Source organism: Sander lucioperca, chromosome 10, assembly GCF_008315115.2.
Source record: "Sander lucioperca isolate FBNREF2018 chromosome 10, SLUC_FBN_1.2, whole genome shotgun sequence".
Taxonomy (NCBI): Eukaryota; Metazoa; Chordata; class Actinopteri; order Perciformes; family Percidae; genus Sander; species Sander lucioperca.
In genome coordinates, this window is record NC_050182.1 from 12747566 (window position 1) to 12771884 (window position 24319).

Here is a 24319-nt window from a genome sequence, read left to right on the forward strand (position 1 = left end):
AAGGCTGCTGCGGGCCTTTCACCTTCCTCTTTCTCTTTTACTCACATTAACGCTCATGCATCAGCATCAGTAGCAGTGTAATGGGTCCTCCTCGATTGCTCCATTTAACACCATTTGTCACCGTTGCAAATATACAGGATGTATAAAATGACTGTATTCTATTGCAGTCATTGAAACATATATTATTTGGATTTTTGTTTTCTGGGTTTTTCGATGGCTTGAAAACAGCATTTACTCCATCTAATATCGAGTAACACTTTCGAATGATATTTAACTGAATCAGACTGACCAACAGAGGGCAGCATGATGTAAAATCCAAACACCACAACAACAGTTTTGTTGCCTCTTTGAATATTGGACCCCAGCACCCAAGTGCAAATGAATTCCTTTACTTGTCACAGTAAACACCCTCCCCAAACCACACAGCTTCAAACAGTGACCCATAACATGTACACTACAGTTCCCTGGATTTAGGCTCCAACTGTGCTCCGCTCAAACACCCTGAACAACTAAACCTCCCGCTGTTTACGTCGTCTGCCTCGGCTCAGATTTGAGCTTGACATCTGTTTGGTTCTGAGACTTGACACCACTGTTTGCCCCCGCTGCTCCAATCACCAACATCTGGCCCTCCTGACCCTCTAGAGGAAACCTCTAATGAGCCTTGGCATTCCCAAAAAAAAAAAAAAAAATCACACAGGGGCAGGACGTTATAAATAACTAACCCCTCCACCTCCGCAGACACAGAGCTCCTCTTCTGGCCTGAGTTCAGGAACAGAAACGAATCCACCTGGCATACTTGTCAGCTCTTGTTTCTCTTTCAGAGTCTTGAGATTTTAGAAAAGCGAGTCGGATTCTGGGTCTAAAACTCCCAAGCCTGAGGTCTGAGTGCATTCAGCAACTCAGCTTCACTAGAGCATTTCTATAGTGAGGGGAGTGTAAGGCAGCTACAGGCCGAAGGGTTTGGTGTGTGTGTGTGTGTGTGTGTGTGTGTGTGTGTGTGTGTGTGTGTGTGGGGGGGTGTGTGTGTGTGTGTGTGTGTGTGTGTGTGTGTGTGTGTGTGCGCGCGCGCGTGTGCGCGCGCGCGCAGGAGGGGTTTGGCTGCAGATCACAGTGTGTCGGAGGGGTAGGAGGTATTTGGCGGGGGCGGAAACACTCAAGTCCCTTTGGCAACACAAAGCTGGGCCGGAGCCTGTGGATTTGTTTGAGTCTGCTGTCAAACACAGAGCTGGTGGTTACACAGCAACAAGAGCGAGAAAGAGGGAGAGAAGAGGGCGAGTGAGCATGGGGAGGGGTGTCCATAACAGAAGGGGTAATAGGGTGCACTGCAAACTAAAGGGAGATTGGCCCTGACAGTCTGCATGTTCAAGAATGACATCCACTCAACATCCTTAAAGTACTCTGCAGACACAGAAAAAACAAGATGACGCTATGCATTGAACAGGTCAGGATTTGGCACGACCCACATTGTGAGCTAAAACAATCAAGCGTGGCAAAGTGCAAACCAAGCTGTATAGTGTGTCAAAAAGCTTTAGTGCGGACCCTGAACTGCCATGACACCAGTGTGATTTAATGTGCTCTACTATCTTACTTTCTGCCATTACGCTGTCGTCAACATGCATTAAAAAGTCACGCTGCATCAGTGCATCTATCCACTCATTTTCTATACCAGTGGGGGATCCCAATCCCCGAGCAGTGGCCAAGTACTGGGCCATGAAACATTTGCTACGATGAAACTATGTTAATTGGCCAAAAAAGCTGAATGATAATTACATAACTTTAACGGCCATTATAGGCTATTTAGTGGGGATTACCTTGAGCTTGGCGCAATCTGTCTGCACTGCATTTTTCTCATCACTCCCTGTCACACCCCCCGAGAACAATAACATACACAAACACACTGATTTTGAACTAAAGTCTGTTGCAGGGCTACTAGAAAAAACATGCCCCATATAATGTAAGATAATGAGAGTCTTAGAGTCCCTAACCTGCTATATTCTAACTCATTTCAAGGCTTATTTGTGTGTTGGGAGGATAATTAGAGAGATGTCTGAACCGAAACTGACATGATTTGTGAACAGGTGTGTGAACCTGTGAAAATAACTAAAGACCTTGTGAGACCCCATAACTTCCATCTTCCAGTTTGCAAACTGATGACTGACATTGTCGATATAAAAATCGGTCCGTGGCTGGAGCCTAATCCGGTAAACACAGGGCATGAGGCAGGGCAAACCCTGAACAGATTCCCAGTCGGTCACAGGGCTTCTAGAAAAAACATGCCCCATATAATTTAAGATGAGAGTCTGTTCTGATAACCCTAATATTCATGGGAAAGCAGACAGACTGTGCACGTCCGAAGAATATGTGGCATTTTGTAGTTTCAGCAACCCTTCCTCAAAATAATTATGAATAGGTTTTAATATAAAAAAGGACTAAAACCAAAGTTAAAGTGCCTATAATATAGTTAATATTGAGATAAGATTTCTCCGTATCTGCTGGTAATGACCACATGGCCATATGTACCTGCAATAGTTCTGCAAAATAAAATAAATAAATAAATAAAGTGTGTCTATGATGGAAGAAAATGTGTGATCATACAGTGTGTTTATCACAATCTCTTTTCCTGGTCATTAAATGACCCAGATATATTCGCCACACTTTTCCAGACTCTGTGCAGGAAGTTGATACTTGGTCAGCTGCTCAAACTTCCAAATATAATAACAGTTATGTCTACAGGCGGCTGACCTTGGGGGGTTTGAATGGGTAGTCTGGCGTGAAGGCGATGTCCAGGAAGAAGACGCCTCCCTCGTACACGGAGCCTGGGGGTCCCAGGATGGTCGACCTCCACTCGTAGATGTTATCTCCTTTGGGGCCAGCGCTAGAAAATTGAAACAAAAGACCTGTTAATATGTTAATCAGCACAGCGCATTGGACCCGGCAGCCTGGTGTTCAAACTGCCGGCGGGCGGACAGAGATTTGGAAAGAGCAGCTCAGGCGGTAAATTCTGGCTTCTGACAGGTTAATGATCGAGATTTGGGGAATGCCGAAGCCGTTGAGGTTTGTGGTTTTTTTTTTTTTTTTTTTTTTTTTTTTTAGTTCAAGCCTATTTTAAGAAAGAATTGTGATTGGAAGATTAGATTACCTGCTATTGGGAGTTGAGTTACTGAAGCACACGCACCACACTGACACACACCAGTGAATCCGTTTAAACATGTAACCAAGTGTTCAGTAAAAACAAAGATTGAAAGAAAATCTTTCACACAATAAGAAGAGAGATATTAACGACCAACCAGTGTAAAATGATTTCATATTCGAGCCAGTTTTCATTCATGAGATGAGTATTTATGCTGACGTGGAGGCTGGAGGTCACATCTGTTGTATAGGCATAGTAATTAATGCCATTTCCATATTAAGAACTCCCTCCCCCACTGTTGTTTGTGGTAAGACCCTGAGCTGGCACAGAGCCAGAAGGAGAACGGGACAATGTCCAGATCACAAAGCCTGGGACAATGAACAATCCCTCCGATTTCATGTAATTACCAGGGATGGTGTTTAACGCCAGCCCTTAGCTTTCTAGCAGATGTGCTTACAAATGTGTGTATGCGAACTGCCCGACACACAGGGTTTGCTTTCTCTCAAGGCTGTTGTATTCACTTTTATTCAGACATAAACCAATAATCTCAGACAGAGATTTCCTGTGTAATAACCTCAAAACAGCAAACTGTTAAAAACAGCATCTGGCTCCAAGCATGCCCTTGAAAAACAGATCATTCTCCATAAATAGAAATAAGACATTTCCTTCCTCCTTCAGTATCAACACTGCACATTTCCACTTATCTACTGTGCCACTCTTTCACACCGCCCCTCTCTTAAGCCTTCTTTAATTAGCTAATTATGATTACTTCTTCTCTGGGGAATTACTTCAAAATCCACTGTCGATAAGGACGTCCCCAATCTGGACTTGTGTTGTTTCAGGCACAAAGAAGAGTGGAAATAAATTAACAAAAGCAAAGATTGTAAAGGGACAAAGCTGCGCATTGTTGGTGCATAAGAAGGGGACACATACGGAGTACTGGTGTTTGTAAACCTGATACTTAAATTAGTGCTGTAGTAATTGATAACTTCCACCATACACATGGCGGGGGCTTGCTGTACAAGCTGTCAAATAAGGTGGTAAAGGACATGTTCCCATTAAACATGTTAGTGAGTATTAACAACATTGGTTTCATTTGTTTTGGCAGGCACAAACAATGCTACATCTATATGACCAGGTTTTGTGTTTCTCTTCCAAACAAACTGTGTTGCATTTTGGTCAGACAGAGAGCGCTATCTGAACCAAGTACAGGAAATGACCTCCAAATACAAGGATTTATAGCCACAGAGACAGATGTTGACATCTGATAGCCAGCTGCTACTTGTGCTTGGAAAGCCTGTCATAACAATATAAAGTGAGGGCAAACCGCAGTACGAGCTGGTGGTCATATTCAGCCGTTCCTACATTCTTCTGTTGTGTTATTTAACATAAATTAAATTAGAGCACAGGGATTCAATATTTCCATCAGGCCATGGCTGGAATTAGATGAGTTTTGACACAGGGGGCCCCATCTTGCAACTGGCGCAAGTGTCTTTGCTAGTTTAAGACCGACGCAGTTTTCAATTCCCTGTCCAGCGTCTACGTTGTTTAAATAACAAATGCACCTGCGCCCATGGGCATGCTGGTCTTACAGGGAGGTGTGTTCAGGTGCATTCTTGGCGTATTGCTATCTTGAGGCAGCGGAAAGTGATCGTGCCATTGACCAACAAAAACCTGGTCTAAGCGCACACTACGCTTGTTACACACACACACACACACACACACACACACACACACACACACACACACACACACACACACACACACACACACACACACACACACACACGTGAAGTGAAAGCGCACCAGCAGATCATATCATAATACTATTCCACATTGTAATATTTTTATTTCAGTTTCTTCTCCTGAAAATCTCTCATTCCTTCTTAGCAAATCCGCCATCATAATAGCAATGCGCCAAGGTACAAACGCGCCTGGCTTTTAAAGGGAATGGGAGATGACACTCTGATTGATTTATTGCACTTGCATTACCCTTTTGAACCATGCGCCTGGCGCACGGACTCTTTTTTCCCACCGTTAAACTAGCTAAAGTGGATTCGTACACAACCTAAACGCACCTGTGCCAGACGCTTCACGCCATGCGCTTAGATCGTTACAATAGGGCCCAAGATGTCAGGTTGCCAAATGAAATTTCTGTTCAATAAATGACCAACTTGAAGGGATGCCCTTGACTGAAGAAATACAATTTAAAAGGAGGAGTTCTTTAACTAACTGATTAATCTGTCCACATGTAATATTAATAGTACTTATTGTCCCTCTGCAGATAAATGCAAATGGATCTCTTTAGATGTGGTGCCTATCAAATAGCCATAGTTGTGACTACTTTTCATGTAATTACTAACTAAAGATTTTTCAGTTGACCGAGATCCCAACGGTCAATTAGTTGACTTTTTTCTATTAGGCCACATCCAGAACAACTGCAGCCCATTTACTTGAATGCGACCAGTACAGCGACACGGTCGGGTGTAAGCGCAAAAAACACAGGACTATCTATAACAGCTGACCCTGGCTAAGCAGGATATTGTGGTGGCCAATCAATTGTGTGCAAGCGCACACTTGTGGTGGATTACTTTCGTCTTGACCAAAGATAAAATAGTTGCCGCTGTGCTAACTTTCCAGAATTGTAAAATCATGTCTCTGATTACTATAAAACTGTTGTGCATCTGATTCACCTTCCGATTCATGGATCTGTTACTTAACCTCCGTTCAACAAACTCAAACCGCCTCCTTCTCCCCAAGACTAAGCTCAGCACCGTGGGTGATCGGGCTTTCTGTTCTGCCGCTCCTCGGATCTGGAATGCCCTCCCCGACCATCTGAGGGCACCTCAAACTATTGAGACTTTTTTTTTAAAAAAAGGACTAAAAACATTTCTTTTTAGGAGAACTTAGAGTTTTAATTAACCCTGCAAGTTGTTGCACTATTTGTATTTTATATTGATGTTTTTACCATGCTTTTACGATCTCAACTGTAGCACTTTGAGATTTGCTCTAAATGTAAAGGGCATTACAAATAAAATATATTATTATTATTATTATTAACCTGGACTTCCTGAATTATATTTCATGTCTTACCTTTACCTGAAGCAACACACCCCTCACCAACGCAGCACCTTGCGTGTTCGGTGTGAACGCCCGCTAAGAGGGGCAGTCTCAAAGCAGCAGTATGCTTGAATCTGACAAGCATTCCCACTGGACCACCAGGAAAGCTTGTCTAAACATTTTCACCTTTATTCCCAACATTTGACTGAGTATGGCGTCTCTCTCCTGTCTATGACGGCCGGCCTTTCACCCCGTCTTTGAGTTTGGCCGTTCAGAACAGCTATAAACATCTCAGATGTGGTCGACGACGTGTTGTTCAAACTAGTTCATTTCAAGCACATCCTGTTTGGCTTGTAATTAGCCAGTGTGATCCTGACTGATTGATCTAAATTAACAACTGAACTTGTTGTGATCCCTCTCCAACTCTCCAAACATTACTTTCTACATTTCCTGCTGTTGCCTGAACCACATAGACAGCTTATTTCACTTGCTCTGGGCAATCTCCTCTCTGCACTTACATTTCTGTGCCACATACACCTCAAGGTGACACTTCCTTTCCTATACACTAATCAAAAGCTTCCCTGACACTACGGTAAAAAAGAAGACAGCCGACTATTCCATTTCCAAACATCTCCATTGAAAGCAGATGCTCAATTCCTTTTGAGGCTGATGAGTTTGTAGCCGCGATAATAACTCAAAGATGATGGAAAAATAGAGATGAGCAGGCATGACAGAGGTCCTCACTCAGCAAGGAGATTGCTGTAGGGGATCTGACAACTGCACAAGGGCTGTGGATAAAGGCTAAGTCAATAGCTCAATGTGCATGCCACCGCTGGCTGTTGCTTGGAGACCTCCTCCCCCCACCGGCTCGGGCGTTCCTGTGGTGCTTTGTAGCAGTTGGTTGAGGGCCAGCTCATTCAGGATCTGACAGTCTTTCGCTTGGCCATTCGTTTTGGGAGAGGTGAGCGGTGAGGAAATCGTCAATCCGCATCAGTGAGTGCTTGCATGAGATCCCATTCGCCAGGCTTTAATTAATGCACGCTTAATGACAGGAGTTAAATAGCTGATGATTTCTTGACCCGGGTTAATAGCCGTGTAGAATATTATGCTCTGCAACTGACAGATTCAAATCACAGTAATATTTCGGTAACCAAGACATTATATGAATTTTTATTCTGCAAGAGCAACTTCAAACTAACATTTCTTCAGGGTTCTGACTAGTCATGCACGGCTGCGAAGTCCTCATTGTTGCATAAAAAATAGCATCATTGAATTAACGGTAAGTCAATGAAGGCGTTAAGAAGAACAAACCCACGATAATCTAACACAAAGCCCTAAAACTGAGAGCGACAGTCAGACAAATATTCTCTCTCTCTCTCTCTCTCTCTCTCTCTCTCTCTCTCTCTCTCTCTCTCTCTCTCTCTCTCTCTCTCTCTCTCTCTCTCCCTCTCTCTCTCTCTCTCTCTCTCTCTCTCTCTCTCTCTCTCTCTCTATCTCTCTCTCTCTCTCTCTCTCTCTCTCTCTCTCTCTCTCTCTCTCTCTCTCTCTCTCTCTCTCTCTCTCTCTCTCTCTCTCTCTCTCTCTCTCTCTCTCTCTCTCTCTCTCTCTCTCTCTCTCTGCTTTGTTGCAGGCTGCAATAATACTAACCTCGGTGAAAGTAACACGACATCTGCAGTGCCCTGTCAGCCAAATGCCTTGATTCAGTGAGTATTTGGGTCATTTGTTTCAAGGGGTCTGGGATGCATTAGGGTGCGGGTGTCCGTGAGAGTCTTGCCACTGCCCTGTCCTGCGAGATTACACTCATGTAAAACTCACTTTGACAGCTAGGCTGCCTCCTCCACAACAGAGCACCAAAATAGTGTTGAACCACAGATTCACACTGCTCTCTTTCTTTGAGTTTTCTTCCGCTCACAGATCATCTACTTGCGATTATTCTTATTTTTTCTAGAAACAACCGTTCAGATCCTTCGCTAAATGTAGCATCAACACCAGCTTGTATCGTCACCATGATTCAGTCACAGTGTTTGTGGAACCTGTGAGGGAGCGAGTAATTGCATCCCACACTGACCTCGCTCAGTGCTTCACCTCGACAAAGACTCATCAGTGCACACAAGGCTGAGATAGATTGGACACTTTGAAACCCTGAGACCGCACTGAGAGAAAAGGAGGATTAAGAAAATGTTTTCTTCTTCTTCAAATATAAAAGGAGCATTTTACCACAGACCTACTTCATCACTGTTACCTTTCATTCTCAGTTCCTGAAAACTACCCACGCTGTGCCCCATAATCACAGACAGTAATAATAATTTCCATATATATTGAATGACCTTTCCTCCTCATGATACAGTGCAGTATGTGAGACCAGGGTGTCCTCTCTGCTCCATGTAATCATCCGCATTGCCTTATTTCATAGTCAGGGCATTCTGCAGATTGGTGCCAATGCAAACGATAACCTTTATCTTGCAGCATGAGAGCTGGGCTAATCTCTGCAAAATCACTAACCAATCTTGTCACCCAGAGCCAATTCCCACAGATATCAGGGCTCAGGTTAAGTTGATGAAAGAGATGTAGTCATGAGATAGGACTGTGCCACTCAGAGGTGAATTCATCTACCTTGATTATATTTATGGGCAGAAAAAAAAATACTTTTCTTAGTTTCTTTTTGAAAAAAATGCCATCTTAGATATCCAAACTGATTTCATTTTGGGAATTTAGCCCACACTCCAGAGCAGACTGCAATGAAAAACCAGAATAAACTTAAGTTCTTACATCAAGAACCAAACTGAAAGCGACAACTATACAATAATGCAAGAGTAAAAAAACACAGTTGAATGGAAACAGCAGGAACTTGTTTACCTAAAATGGGTCTATGTGGTAGTAATAGAGTCTAACAGAAACTTTCATTTTGACAAACAACATACAGTCGTCTCTCTACTGTCACAGAAGCAGCACCAAAGAGTACCCTGGTAAGCCTTCAAAGACTCGTCTTAGTGCTAGACTGTATGCACTGCCAACAGTTAATTCACAGTAGGCTTCATCGTCCACAATTCAAGAATATGCAGAGGATGTTAAGTTTTTCATTCATTGTTCAGTTCTATTAAACTAACCGTGTTGTATTAAGTAATCTGTGAAATGTCTGGCCTTATAAGGCAACCACAAAGTAAAACCTCTTTTCTCAGAAAACTGTTGAGAAACATTCACACGCTTCCAAAGAAATGATTTTGCCATCTTGCTTTGCAGCTGATACACAAAACCACAAGAATGTTTGGGTGAATTTAGTTCCTGTGACAAATATCTCCACAGAGTGCTATAACAGATGCACCTAGGTGAAAGCAGTATATTTAGTAATTATTCTGCGGTAATATGACTGTTTGGAACATAGTGAGCATGTAGATGGAAGTGCTGCACGAGTGGTGTGAAGAGTACAAAAACTGGCCCCTGAAGGAATTCACTGTTACCGGCGTGAATCCAAGCCGACCACCGCTGCTCTGTGAAAGGAGAAACTACACACATCTTACAGCCACCTTTCAGGTCTAACGAGGGTGTTTGATACTTTAAGATTAGGTTACATTTAAAAGATCAGATAGCCTAGAACATACACAGGTGAGAAAACAAATCATGCAAATATGTTACTGGGGAAAACAACAATGAACACAGCGAGACCACCGAGCACAGCACCAGCGTGTTCCCAAAGCAGCCTGTCACACAGCGAGCTGTTTACGGGAGCAGGTAAATAGCTGTCTGAGCCAAGAACTGCACCAAGGGGCTGATAAATAAAACAGGAAAGTAAACACGTAATTGAATGTGAATCAGTATGTTTTGGAGAGTGTGAATACTGCCATGCTCAAATAAAGCCATTATCTGCATTATTTGCCATTCCAGTTTGTTCCCCACAGGCACCTTTTTTTTCCTAAAGGCACCTTCATTCAGTTAAGATTGTCTTTTCTATCGGTGTGGCTGCTGCGGATATCAGAAGAGGAACTTTAATGAAGCAATCTTCTTTCCCCCCGACCGTGAAAGAGCCCCGAGACCAATTACTGTGCAGCTCAACGGCCGAGGTGACACCTCCTTCCTCTGCTCTCTTGTCTTCATTGTCTCAAATGACATGGCTTGTTTTTTTAATCAAGCCTTTTATTGTTCATGTGTACAATGACTACTGCAATTACTGACCGGACGGTTTATCCAGCAACACGAGAAATGGTTGAGTAGGTGGTTGCATGCTTTCCAAGTCGAAGGGAATAGCACAATTTTATTTTCACAGGATGGCAACCCTGCATGCTGGGCTGAATCAATGTAAACAGCAGTCCGTATTGAATTGAGGAAGTATACAGTACTTCTAAAGAGAGGTTTGAAGAACTGGCCTTTCACTCAGGACGTTTGCCCTCACTGAGGTTTAAAGTCACATTAACAAAGCTGAAAATAAAGCAGGGGATCTGTTTATTTTCCTCAGCCATTTAACTTTAGCAAGATGCTTCTGAGGTACAACAGTGTTTTCGGTGCTGTAAGCATTTTTCTTCTCCGCATCTGAGCTGCTAGAGGCAGCCGGCGTCTGATGCAGTGCAAATGTTTGCCTCTGGCTAAAAATGAATAATACAGAGCATATATCATTACCATAACACACAGGCTCTGCATAAAGGAAAGAGCACAACATCATGAGTCATAAAAAGATCACTTAACCATCAAAGCATTGCAGTTTACACAGGGTGAAGGATTACACAACAACTAATAGTAGAAGAAAAAGCTTTAGTTCCACAAAATCAAAATTTTCAAGAGCACATTGTGTGTGATATTGATCACAATTGATGTGGACAGTAGCCTTTTCTAGTATAAAGTGTGTGTGTCTTGTCGAGGGGTAATTATAAACATTTGCTTTCAGGGTTTCCTTTAGGATTTTTTTTTAGCAGTGGGGCAGAACAGCAACCCCCCCCATTTTATTACCCTATTCAATATAAAATATATTTGTAATAAAACAATACTATTTCTCATCCTATTTTATTGCACAACTGGTATTCCTAACAAATTGGGCCTAGCCCTTATACCATATCATTGTGCAAATTAACTTAATTTATACCTAGTCCTAGGTCAGGGGTCATGAGGGCCAGAATACAACCAGCATCATCATCAAGAATGAAGAAGTGAACATAAAGACTGCGTCATTCACATGCATATTAAGTAGCCACGTTGGTTTGTTTTGGTCTTATAATACATCCATAAATGCTCTAGCAGAGGATGGTTAGTTTAGCCAGCTGTTAAGTTTACAAGAATTTGTCCAAATTTCAAGATTTGAGGCAAACTAAGATAAACAGTTAGACTACAAACCGACAGCTTTTGTTTTAGCTTGTTTGTCAAAATGCACTATTTAGAGTAGAGTAGAGCTGTGTTTGTGTAAACAGCGTGGTGGACGAGAGTGGACTGCACCCAGACAGAGATTGAAATATATCGCTTCCTACATGTGTATGCCTGTAGACAGGTGAGTGGGTATTGATACGTATTTACTTTTAGGTTTTATTGTAGCCTACTTACAGTAACGAGCGTAGCGGTATCTTTCCCAGTCAGGTGCATGTGCTGCGTGTTGTAACACATCTCTGCTGTATGTGTATGTGTATGTGTGTGTGTGTGTGTGTGTGTGTGCGCATCGCTGTTCAGAATCCCATCTATCTTCCAAAATGTAATGCTTGCATCCAAACGAATTGTGCTTGAAGCTGCAGGCCATCCAATTATAACGACCTCATCCATATTGTCGAAATCATTTAGATATTGAGCTATTACATTGAAAATCTTTCAGATAACAGGAGCCTATGATTTACTGTAGCCATCCTAACAACACACTACCTGAACGCCTTTTTCTAGTCTCCTGTTTCACTCTCCACAACGCTGTCTTCGGGCAAAAAGTCACGTCGTGAGATCGATAACAGTTAGCTAGCTAGCCTGTTTAAGTTTCTTGTAATGTTAGCCATAGTTCTTTATTTCTTACCTTGATTTTGGTGTCTGCGTTTCAAAGCCATCTCCCATGGTGACGTTTTTGGTGGAGCTGGTCGTTTAATAGTCGACTCGGAAGAAAGCAAACGTTTTGACAATAAACTACATCAACACAACAGTATGTGGAGTTAAACTGGACGGGCCCAATAACCTCTGAATAGTTCTACTTGTTAAATTGCAATGTGAGCGGCAGGATCATTTAAAAGGCAACCGCGACTATTGTGCGTCTGCCCTATTTCTGAGAGTGTGGCGGAAGAAATTTTGCCATGGCGCACCGCCACAATAAAATCAACATAGAGGGAACACTGTGCTTTACTTGACTAAAACAAGTTAGAATATGTGCCGACATGCAAATTGGTGTGCAGTCCAGGGTAACACAGAAACACTGCTTCAGGAAAGGAAACTGCCTAAAAACAGATTTGCCTCCGAGACAAAACTGCAGCCTCTTGCAATTTATTAACTGAGTTAGTCAGGAGTATGATGTTAATATTTCTAATTTCACAGCCCTGCACCAACGTCTATTCAGCCATAATTAGAGACTCTCTTCAGACTCCCTCCACAAAAGCACTCTGGGCGGCCATTTGGCCCTGTGGCCGAGGGAATGGACTTATTACCAGAATGTCAGTGATTGGAGCAAGCTGAGCTGCCAGATCTGCTGTGGAGCCTGATCCTCCGTTGGTCTATTGCCTTGACATAATATTAGCCCTCAGGTTTGCAGGAAGAGAAATGTAACAGGATTTTTAAGCTGCGAGTTAAACAAATCGGCACAGAGAAAAGGGCCTTCCTTTGGGATGTTTTTCACTGGTTATTATTCATTTCACCATTTGCAGCATGTTAAGAGTGTTAACTTTTCGTCCCTCAAACCGCAAATACTGTATGTCATTAAGACACTTTACACCGTCTTGGCAGGAGCTATGATTTGTGACTTCAGGGGGAAATCTATCAGGTTTGGAGATCTCACAGGAGTAATGGGACCTCATGCAAATGGTTTACTTGTGAGTTACAGTATTTCTTCGCTTGCCAAAAGATTCTTCCGTTTGCTTTCATGTCAGATTACCAGTCAGTCACTCTCAATGACTTCAACTGCTTCTGTGAAACCGGCAGTGTAATGGCCACACTCCACCACAAAATGTCCACACGGCGTGCATCATGCTCGGCTTCCCCACAAACCCATTAATAACATTCTGGACAAGTGTTTGCCTGAAAACTACCTCACAAATGAGGACATTGAGAATTCAATGACACACATGAATCAAGGCAGATCGTGTTTGCTGTCAAACAAGTACGGCAGTGGAAAACATTAAGGATAAATTAAACTCAGGCCGGCATCAGAGGCAGAGCGTATGTTGCCGTCGCTCTATAGGAGCACATTTGTGTGAGGAGAAAAACGATGAGGGCAGATTGGTTTGCTCGGGAAGGAAATTATTTTCAGCAGATGTTTCATAGGTGCACAAGGAGAATGGGGGCCGTAACAAATCAGCATAACCCAGTCTGGCACCGTCCATCTGTATGCTATAATATGCTTCTGCTTTTTTTCAGATAGCATATTTCTTCCTGTCTTATGGTCCTTTTTGAGGGCACTTTATTTATCTTAGATAAAATACATTTAGTGTAAATGTTATAAAACCTTAAAGTGCTCATATTATGCTCATTTTCAGGTTCATAATTGTATTTAGAGGTTGTACCAGAATAGGTTTACATGGTTTAATTTTCAAAAAACACCATATATTTGCCAGTCAGAAGCAGAGTGTGAGGGAGTGCCATGCTAGCAGCTAGGCGAGCATTATAACGTATGTTACAAAGTGACGCACGGAAGTAAAGGCTGGACTACAATAGAGCTGTTTGGAGCAGTTTGTGAACAGTGTTTTCTCTGGAAGATGGTAAGTCCCTTTGGGGTGGACTTTGGGCTTTTTCACTTTGTAAACCTATAACGTGCACAAAAAAGATAAAGGAAAGGGGAAAAAGCCAAAAAGCATAGCACTTTAATACTTTAAACTGTTCATTTGCTGCCTTTTCCATTGCTGCAGACTAAAAGCCCTGCGTTCACCCCCTCTTTGTTTTCAACCAATCCAACTTTTACTCCTTCAATGTTCAGTTTTATAGAATCAAAGAAAGGCTGTAAGAATATGAATCTCATAAGCAACCTACTTGATTTGTGACCTGTGTAGTATAGTATAGTATAGTATAGTATAGTATAGTATAGTATAAGTATAGTCACTACTGAATACTACTAATTGATGGTTGGAGCTGCAACGATTAAATAGACAGAAAATAAATTGGCAATCATTTTGATAATCCACTGATCACATTTTCTAGTTCCAGCTTCTCCATTGTGAGGATTCACTGCTTTTTCCGTTGAATGTATAAATATCTTGGCTTTTGGACTGTTGGTCAGACAAAACTAGACATTTAAAGACGTCGCTCAGAACAGACATTTTTTCACAGTTTGACATGTTATAGACCAAACGATTATTTGATCAATCGGTAATGAAAAGCTTTAGATGCAGCTAAGTTTTAGGGTAAAATATTGAAATGCTCTAAATCAAATGTGTTTATTCATTTAAATTCCAACAGTAAAAAAAAGTATTCCGTCGTGGTTTACTTTGGTAATTACTTGCTTTTAAAAACTCTCATAGCCTCTCTTTGTTTCCCTATAACGCAACAGAAAAAAGTAAAGTAAATTCTATAACGCCTTGTTTCCATTTAGTATTTCCTCACTTTATTTCACAAGCATTTTATCAACTTTGAAGGTCGATTTTGCCCAAACTTCCTCATTAGCCACTGACCCCACCTTGTGCCTATGGAAATGTTTGACATGCTTCAAACACAAGCGTCTCCAAGTAGACCCCTTTTTATTTATTCTGCTTGGTGAACAAAGCGATTCGGATTCTGAAACGGTGCCTTCACGAAGGTGCTTAGCTTTTGTGGTCAATGGACAAGACCTTCACTGAAAGGTCAGGAACGCGCCAGCGTCAGACACAGATGGGCGCCTAGAATTCATCAATATTTATGAAAGGCGACGATTGTGCAACAAGACATCGATTAGGGCGGCTGATTCACCCGAGGTCAAATGTTGCCGTCATCTAAAAAGCATTCGCTTGTTTTCTTCGCGTTCAATTGACAGCACATTGCAAAGATCCTACTCGCAATAATTCATGCACAACACAGTGATCAGCTAGGAACACCCAGGAGGTATTCCTGCAGCTCATCCCCCCCCCACCGCCTCCGGTCTACATCCCTTCACCCCCTCATGAATATTAATAACCCTCCCTGCTGTGCTTAATGGTAACGCCGTGACAAATGATGCTGGGTGTGTCGCCGGCACATGATCCCCCAGAGGCATGGCACAAACTAATATGCAGCTATCACAGACATGAAGATGATCCCATCAGCGAGAAGAGAATTACGGGTCAGAACCTACAGTATTGTAGAGAGTCTCATTTCTTGGCGAGTCTTGATGATGATGGAGATACATATTCATGTCAAGGCTTTTAGCCAGCGAGCATGCGATGCAGTGACCAGCTGTGTGTGTGTTTTCGTGAAGAGGCCGTTCCCTGCAGCTTGCATGATGTCATCCGGGAGTGACAGCTCTGTTTTGGGCATCGTGGGGTCATTACATCACACCAGGAAAATTCAGGGACTGAGGAAGGCTATTTGTTTCAAAGACCAGCCAAATATTACAGCTGTACTAAAAGGAGGAGCTGATACTCTAAACGGGAGACAAACAATTCAAAGAATTGACAGTTTTGCCAAACAGCGATGGCCCAATTATAGCTTAGTTACTGTAAATAGGTCTGTCAAGCTTTGGATTTCACCACATACTGAAGCACTACAAACAGTGTAAGATATTAGTCAAAAAAAAGAAGCTTTAGTTCCATAAAATATAAATTTGAAGAGCACATTGTGTGCGATATTGATCACAATTGATGTGGACAGTAGCCTTTTCTAGTATAAAGTGTGTGTGTGTGTGTCGTGTTGTTACTTTTCTTACTTGTAGTATAATAACTAACTCGCTCTACATTGCAAGACAAGAACAATGCTGATGCAATAATGCAAAATCCCTTATTAAGCAAGATTCTTGCTTAAAAAAGAGTCAGATGGAAACATTAAAAAGTCATTTCGGTTTCAATGTTTCCAAGCAACTCACGGAGCTAACGGTGACATAATTAGCCAGCTATCTACAGCTATAATATCTGCCAGGGACAGTTATTTCAGCTGGCAGAAACAGAGGGCCGCCAGCTAGAAATGAGTGGATACTTTTGTCTGTAATCAAGGCCCCGAAAATTATCAAGAATTTAGAGTGGTAAATCTGCCAACAGCATCAATGTACACTTCTGTGCACTGTGCGAGGACGTCATGCGTGACAGGCATAGCAACAGTAACTAAGGGGGTGGGGCTTAACGACGTCAGTTGGCTTGAATAAAGATCCAATTCTGTGGATTTATTTCTACACGGTTTAAGTGTTCAGTTTGTAATGTCCAAAGCACTACAGGAGCTATTCTGCAATTAAGTTCAGTAAATGACTTACTTGCTACATCAACTCTCCCTCAGCCTTATCTACTTCCACCTCAGTTAGTGGTTTCTTACACTCCAAGAATGACTTTTGCCAACGTGACAGAGGAGGGGGGTGAATTTGTTACTCAAAATGCGCCATGGCTTGAGGCTGTGTTGCATTTAATCTATTTGAGCTGCCTCGGGATGAGAAATTGGTATCTCTGCCTCTTCTGTAATGGATTATTCTGTTGTGATTGCTGAACGTCAGTGAACAATAGCAGCTTTAAAAACTCAATCTTTGAATCCAGATGGGTTGACCCCAAAACCTGACATGTACTATTATGTTTTAGGCAGCTGAACATTGTTCTGCCATCACTCCATAGTAGCTGTAATGAGAGTATCTTTTTGGCCATCTGTGAGAAGAAGATCAACACATGAAACTGCACAGTGGTCCAGAACTGCAAGGTACAACACCAGTAGCTTTTATTTGAACAATGTCAACGTTTCTTTGTTGGGATTTCTGCTTGAAATGTTGGCGTTGGTGGATCAACATTACAAGGAAGGAATAGTAACAAGTCGCAACAGCCGCAGCGCCGAGATAGCAAATGCAGCTAAAACAATTCCTGTGATACAGCAGCAATGGAAATGCACAAATGGAAGTGATAAGTATGGAAATATGAACTGAGAAGCAGAAAGGAGTATTTCTTTTGACAGGAGCCTATCAAATGTGGGAGAGATGGACTGTGATTGGGGCATGAATGTGACAAAGTCGAATGATTCAGTTTAAGAATCACCAACATTGTTCCTGTGGTTTTGGACGGATATATATATATATATATATATATATATATATATATATATATATATATATATATATATATTTAAACCAATTCAGCTAAAGCTCAAACTCAAGTATTTTCATAATCTTTTAAGTGATTCACTCTAGAAGAACAAAAAAAGCCAAACATTCATTGGTTCCAGCTTCTCAATACATTGTGAGGATTCTCTGATTTTCTGTGTTTTATATCATTGTATTTAATATCTTTGGCTTTTTGGGCTGTTGGTCGGAAAAAACAAGCCTTTTCAGGAATAAAAACAACTTGTATTCATTTATTATTTTCCTGTGTGATGTACTATGTATTCAATGGTTGTATTATTGTTGTTTTTACCGTGTAAAGCACTTTTGGTCAACCCAATAAATTGACTTTGACATCGCTTTGGGCTTTAGGAAAATTGTGCAGAGTAATTAATTGTCAAAATAAATGGTAGTTGCAGCCCTAACGTCAGGCATTTAGTATAAACACTTTTCCACAGAGGATGTACTAGAAAAAAACAGTAAAAAAGGTGAGCAAAAAAAAAAGCAATTGGACAAATTGTACTAGGTATTTACAGTTTTGTTCACAAGTCCTCTTGCTTGCTTTTACTGGATGTCAACATGAATTTAAATGTTTATGGCAGTGGGAATTTAGTAACACCAATGAGCGTGTCAAGTTCCTCTTTTAGTGCATCTAATCCAAATTTTATTCCCAGTAAGATTACTACAACATTTGTGAAACTTGCAGGACAGGAAAACACTCTTCCTTTCAGATGCTGCTTCATTTCTATCAATAGGTGTAAAAGCACAAGCTGCCTGTACAATATACTCGAAGTGTGTATGACAGTGAGAATAATTGCCATGTCAAATCCTCTTGGGCTTCAACGTGTTCGTGTTCGTTTGATGCATGACAACTGCCAAGGTGACAAGTGAGCTGTCACAATGCTGAGAGTGAGATAAAGCTTGGAGACAAATTTAAATACTGGCTTGATTTTCCCAAGTAGTGACATAGCACTAAAGGTATGACAGTTTTCAGTCACACTGTGTGGAAATGTACTTTCTTTTGACAACTTAAGCATTCAAATTACAGACTCTTCATAGCCACAGAAAGCAAGGAAACATCAGCAAGTGTGTGATTTATCAACACAGACGGGTTATTGTAACAACAGTTTGTGATATTAAACCCAGCTGAGGGTTAACACGGTAACCTTAGATGGATGCTAGAAGAAAAAGGCGTGGGCGTTTTATTGGACTTCATCAACCGACACCTCCTGCCACAGATGTTTCACTAAATTAGATCCTCAACACTTCTGAGGCGTTAAATGATAAATTCTGTTCTCTTAGCGCACATCTACACCCAAAGACATGAAGCACAGCTCTCCATTTTGCAGAGAGAAACGCACACAGAGCCCTGAAGGCGGTACTGAAGAGATTGTACATGATACAAAAGGAGACCGCACATTTTAACTAACGTGATGATGGCAAATTCTCTCCGACCAGGACAAAGTGGCGAGGGACTCAGAGGGGCTCCTCCGCCGAGATACAGATGAGGTGACATACATCAACTGGCCCCCGAGCGCAGCGTTAGTTGAATGTGCTGAAGTGAATCTCTTTAACACAACTCTCTGTCTGCCTCCTGAAGGGGGCCAACAGTCTGTGACTCCATTTGTCGCAGGGAAAGAAATGAATAACCTTTCAGGCTAACCTGGCCGGGAGCGGGGAGCGTGTGGAATACAAATGACGACACTAGCTCCACCGATTGCACTCATTCATGCGAGGATGTAAATGGTGCTGTAATCGTTTGCATGAGAAATTTTACGTTTGATGCGTCTTGACAGTATTGCTAACACAGGGCTCATCTATTTGGGTGCGTCACAGAAAACACATTATTAGATTTTAGTATCATTTTGGAGTTTACAGAAAGCGAACACACACACACACCAAAAAGGATTATCTTAAAGAAGCTTAATTGTTTCCCAGGCAACTAGTTCCCCGCTAAGACGATGACTGTGAAATTTCCGCTAGCGATTATTTTACTTTCAAATGACTTACTCGTGTCCTCCAGCTAAATCCTTCATGTGAGGAGGTGTGTGTGTGTGTGTGTGTGTGTGTGGGGGGGGGGTGAAATAGATTAGAGTCCTCGAGGAAAACAACATCTCTTTTAGCCCCCAGTACAATAACAAAACTGGGCTGTGAGCTGGAATGAAAAGGTTAGCTCAATGTTTATCGTTAATGATGGCGGGGTTCTGATGAGACCCAGCAGGGGTGATTAATTCATGTAATAAACAAGGCTGTCTCGGGTGAAGTCATTCCAAATCGCCAGATGAGTCAAACAAAGCTGTTTTCCTTAGTCATTTTAAGCAGGTGCCTACGATCGAATACAGCCAATCCAAAAAATGGTCAGAAAACATCAGCATCTCCCACAAGTGTCCTCGATTTTGGCGAGGACTGGCCTCCATTTGCTTTCTTAATTTGTAGTGGATTCGGGGAGTAATTATTGCGCTGTAATAGACAGCAGCATAATCAACGACAGTGTTGCTTTGTGTTATTTAAGTTAATAAAAGCTGCTACATCCCAAAGGCACGCCTTTTGTCATGTCAAGAGAGACTGATGCACATGTGGTGTGCCACTCGCTCGCGACCGTATCTCTTTCCTCAAAGGCCTGGGAGCCGCGGCAGTAGCACACAATAACCATTGTCTGTGGTAAATCCCCAGCAGAGCAGGGGGGGGGGGACACACACACATACGAGAATCGAAACATGTTTTAAAGTCACCCTGCTGCTCATTTTGCACCATTTCAGTGCAACCATAATACTGTCATCTAAAGAGCTGAGCTTTTAACAGAGGTTGCAGCGTGCATTATGCAGCAACAACAACAATGTCAGAATAGGCTACAGATTCTGTAATTCACCTGAGATTACCATCTCAAACAAAATATAAACAACAGCTTTAAGGGAACGAGACAAGAGCGAGTGCATTGCAGCCTGGCCTTTGTTTGTTTTAAGAGACAAGAAGCCTTGAAAAGAAGCATGTTTCTGCCTCTAACGTCCATCACTCATTAGAGAGTCATTAGAGAAATGCTTTGAAAAGAGAACATCTTCTTACCTGCAGTTTGGAGGTGGGTCTAGTGTTATTTCTGCAAGCTCTTTCTGAATCCTGGAAGAGAAGGATTTTATTGTTAAAGTCTGGGAGGGCAAATCTCCAGATAATAAAAGCTGAAGCAATGGAGAAGTCTGTAGTGGGTGAAGCCAGTGTGTTTCGAGCTTGTGATGAGTTAAATGCTGCTTTTAATCCCACCTTTAACCATGTGGACCAACAACACAGTATCCAACACTCTCATAGCTGCTGAGAACATCTCACATATTCCCAATGTCATTACAGCAGTTGTAAATAACTTAATTTGCTGTCCAAGTGAAGGGCCACAGAACTGGGTTTATCGTTCCATCCTAAATATAATATAAAAAGATTTAAGTTTTTATGTGATGTGATCTTTCTCATTGTAATCAGTCTGTGGTGCAAAAACAAAATTAAAATCAGCATGAGGATAAACACGACTGCTTTAAGAATTTCAGATAGCCGTGCAAAATGATTCAGACTGTGAAGGGCAACCGAGTGCAAACGCGTCGGCTAAACTCACGCTAATATAAACACAGTACCTAAGACAACAGTGAAGCCTCTCCATGTTACAGCGCCTTGTTTTGCTGAAGGCCCTCATAAAGACTGCTTTTAAGTAAAGCACAGACGTACAAAAGGGAGATGTTCACAACATCAGTCGCTGTTATAAAAAGATTGAGCGGCCTCAGCCAACCCTTTGCACAACTGGTTGCATAATAATTCTGTCATGGCCTGTTTTTTTTGGGAATAAGTGCTAAGACTGGTGGAGGTAAGTGTTGGCGGTGTAGGAGACAAGAGCGCTGCAGAGCATGAGGCAAATCTATTCAAACAAACAGGCCGGAATGGGAATATCTTTTTCGAATGACAGCAATGACACTAGAGTGCCGAGCTGTGCGAGTTACCTCCTTTCTGTGGGTTTAGTGTCACACTGAATAGTGTGGATGTTTGAAATGACAATGCCTGTGGGACTATAGTCTTTTTATATAACTTCACACCCTCAGGGCACAAGGGGAGAGGCCTTTAATTTAACAAACAAGCCCTTTGTAAATGCCACTCTCCATAGCCAGCTTTTTTTCCCCTTCTTCTTACCTCTTGGCACTAGTTGAAAGTTTAGCAGCGGTTTTACTCGAGATCTTGGTCTCCTTCTTTTTGGGCTGTGCTTGCTCTCGCTCCTGTTCAGGTGGTACCGATTCCCTTTGTTCAATATCTGAGCTTCCCCCGCTGGTGCTGGGGCTGTCGTCCGGTCTTTGCACTTCACTGGACATCGTGGGCCCTGGAAAGAAATGTCACACAACAACCTGTTAGCAGGAAAAGCAAGTTTCCACTCTGGGCAATTGCATGTCAAACTGTGGCATCTCAGCAAAATGGGTAGATTTGAGGGAAGCCACAGCAAGATGGGTTTAATTTAATCAACGTACAGCTGGATGTGGATGACAGTTAAAGCGGAGCAGCGATGTGCAAAGTGAGAGCTAATGAAACGACATTTGTCAAAGGCTACAGTGCTGTGAATTACAGATGTATGGGTCCCTTGTAAAAAGGAATATAACAAGCCTTTCACCTAATAATCGGTTAGGGGTTATATATTACAGGCTAATTGTTTGGAAGACTTTATGTGAGTAGCTTTACTGGCCTAGATTGATAAAATAGACCTATTGCTGCCCTGTGTCATGGTTCTCCCTTCTTTTCTTTTTTTTTTTAAACACATAATGGATGTTATTGTGGTTTTGGGTCAATGAGATCACCAAATAAATGAATAAAATAGCTCTTTATAGCACTGCAGGCAGAAAGTAACACATCTCATCGGGGACAGATCAGAAAAGACATTTGGAAATTAAGAGACCATCCGTGAAGGCGAGCAGTGCCCCGGTTAATTCATACCCCCCTTTACAGACGACAAAGACAGGGCTAAAACAGATATGTTGTGTCTTGAATTGTAATATAAAAACAGACAGATATAAGCTATGCGACATGTAAGAAGTTCATCAAAACGATTTTGTGAAGTGGCGGACAGCTCGCCTTCCCCGGGGGGCGTTTCACGGTAATGATAGGCGGCTAAAATGTACCCGGATCATTTGAGATGCCAGGGTCGATGCGGAGACATTATACTGCCCGAAAATAACACCGGAGACAAGTTCAGATGTTTGTGTGTTATCACACAGCACCTGGTAGGTCAACATATGTGGGGATGAAAAACACAATAGGGGTCGACCGGGGGAGTGAAACCGAGCCGTCCTACAAAAGCGACCATAAACATTATTTGGAGCTCGCTAACGTTAACGTTGCTAACGTTACAAGGCCGTGGGGGAGGAGGCGGAGAGCAGGGTGCCTTACATTACCGTTGAGGGGTATTTAAAAAAAAAAGAAGGGAAAAGCAGAACAGGCCCGGTGTTTTAAAGTCAATGAAAATACGCATAGAAGAAGGCGTTTCTGCCGGACTCGTCCGAACAGCCGATGGCGGGGCTGATGAAGGACGGTCAGCGGCAAGGCCAGTGGAGCAGCGGGAGGAAAATGTGCGGATCCTCGCCGTTTCTGGAGTGTCCACATTGTGCGTTGAAGAGCAGTGACCCTGTCTCGGCACAAAGGGAGGCTCGTCCCACACACCCACCCCCCCCCCCCCCCCTCTTTTCTCCTCCTCCTCCTCCTTCTTCTTCTTCACTGGAAAACGACACTTTTCACGGGACATTTACTTACTTTTCGCGTCTCTAACGGCTAAAGGGGCGGCTAAATGCGTGTGTCGATATTACCTGGCGGCTGGCCGTCGATGCTGCAATTCCGCGTCGTTAATCCCAAGGTACCGAAAAAAGTATATCCTCACACGGCCGTCAGCTCGCTCCCGTGTCCTAGCTATTTAACTGGAGGTAGCAGCAGCAGAAAAGCGATTACAGAAAACTGAGGCAGCCCCGGACCGCCTCCACGCGCGCTCCCGGCCTGAGCGAACTGCTCGAGCACGTGCGCTGCATTGGTAAGAGAAGTAGCCTGCGCGAGACCATGGTCCATAGACTGATTAATTAAAATACAAAAAAATAAAAGATGTTGGTCCCGTTACATGTAAATTGACATTGTTTTATAAAATGTCTTTATCGCGCTCTTCTGTGTGTATGCAGGGGAGTAGACAGGAACTATGGGCCCCATGCATGTGCAGGAACTGTTGCCCTGCCTACCTCCCACCTTCCTAGGCAAGGCAAGGCAAGGCAAGGCAACTTTATTTATAAAGCACATTTCAGCAACGAGGCAAGTCAAAGTGATTCACATAAAAACATTAAAGAGCAATATAATAAGGCAGGTATAAAATACAAGAATAAAAGTTACAGAGCAGTGTAAGAAATTAACAATTAGGCTACTTCATTTAATAAAAGGCAGCATCAAACTTCAGCCTTGATTTAAAAGATCAGAGTTGCAGCGGACCTGCAGTTTTCTTGGAGTTTGTTTCAGATGCATCATGAAACTGAACGCTGCTTCTCCATGTTTAGTTCTGACTCTGGGGACAGAAAGCAGACCTGTCCCAGATGACCTGAGAGCTCTGGATGGTTCATAATGTAGCAGAAAATCAGAAATGTATTTTGGTGCTAAACCATTCAATGGTTCCCTAGGTGTAATGCACACAGCATAGGGGTACTATGGACCCACTCCCAATGTCCACCCGTATGCATGTTACATTATAATCACATCATCGCAAGTGTGAATCATAATTCAACTTTTCGTTATAATTGTTTTATTTTGTCCACCAT

At 42.4% G+C, this 24319-nt stretch overlaps 1 protein-coding gene across 2 annotated transcripts in view; it reads right to left on the reverse strand.

The window, feature by feature from the left end:
- LOC116036015 (ubiquitin-conjugating enzyme E2 E2) overlaps positions 1 to 23561 on the reverse strand; it is a 44646-nt gene extending 21085 nt beyond the window's left edge. For both annotated transcript variants that reach the window (XM_031279422.2, XM_031279421.2), the window contains exons 1-4: positions 23336 to 23561; positions 21681 to 21864; positions 20583 to 20633; positions 2743 to 2875 (exon numbers count right to left, since the gene is read on the reverse strand). In XM_031279422.2, the coding sequence (XP_031135282.1) occupies positions 2743 to 2875; positions 20583 to 20633; positions 21681 to 21856 (360 nt within the window). In that variant the 5' untranslated portion in view covers positions 21857 to 21864; positions 23336 to 23561. The remainder of the gene's footprint in view (positions 1 to 2742; positions 2876 to 20582; positions 20634 to 21680; positions 21865 to 23335) is intronic.
- Positions 23562 to 24319: the final 758 nt, after the last annotated feature.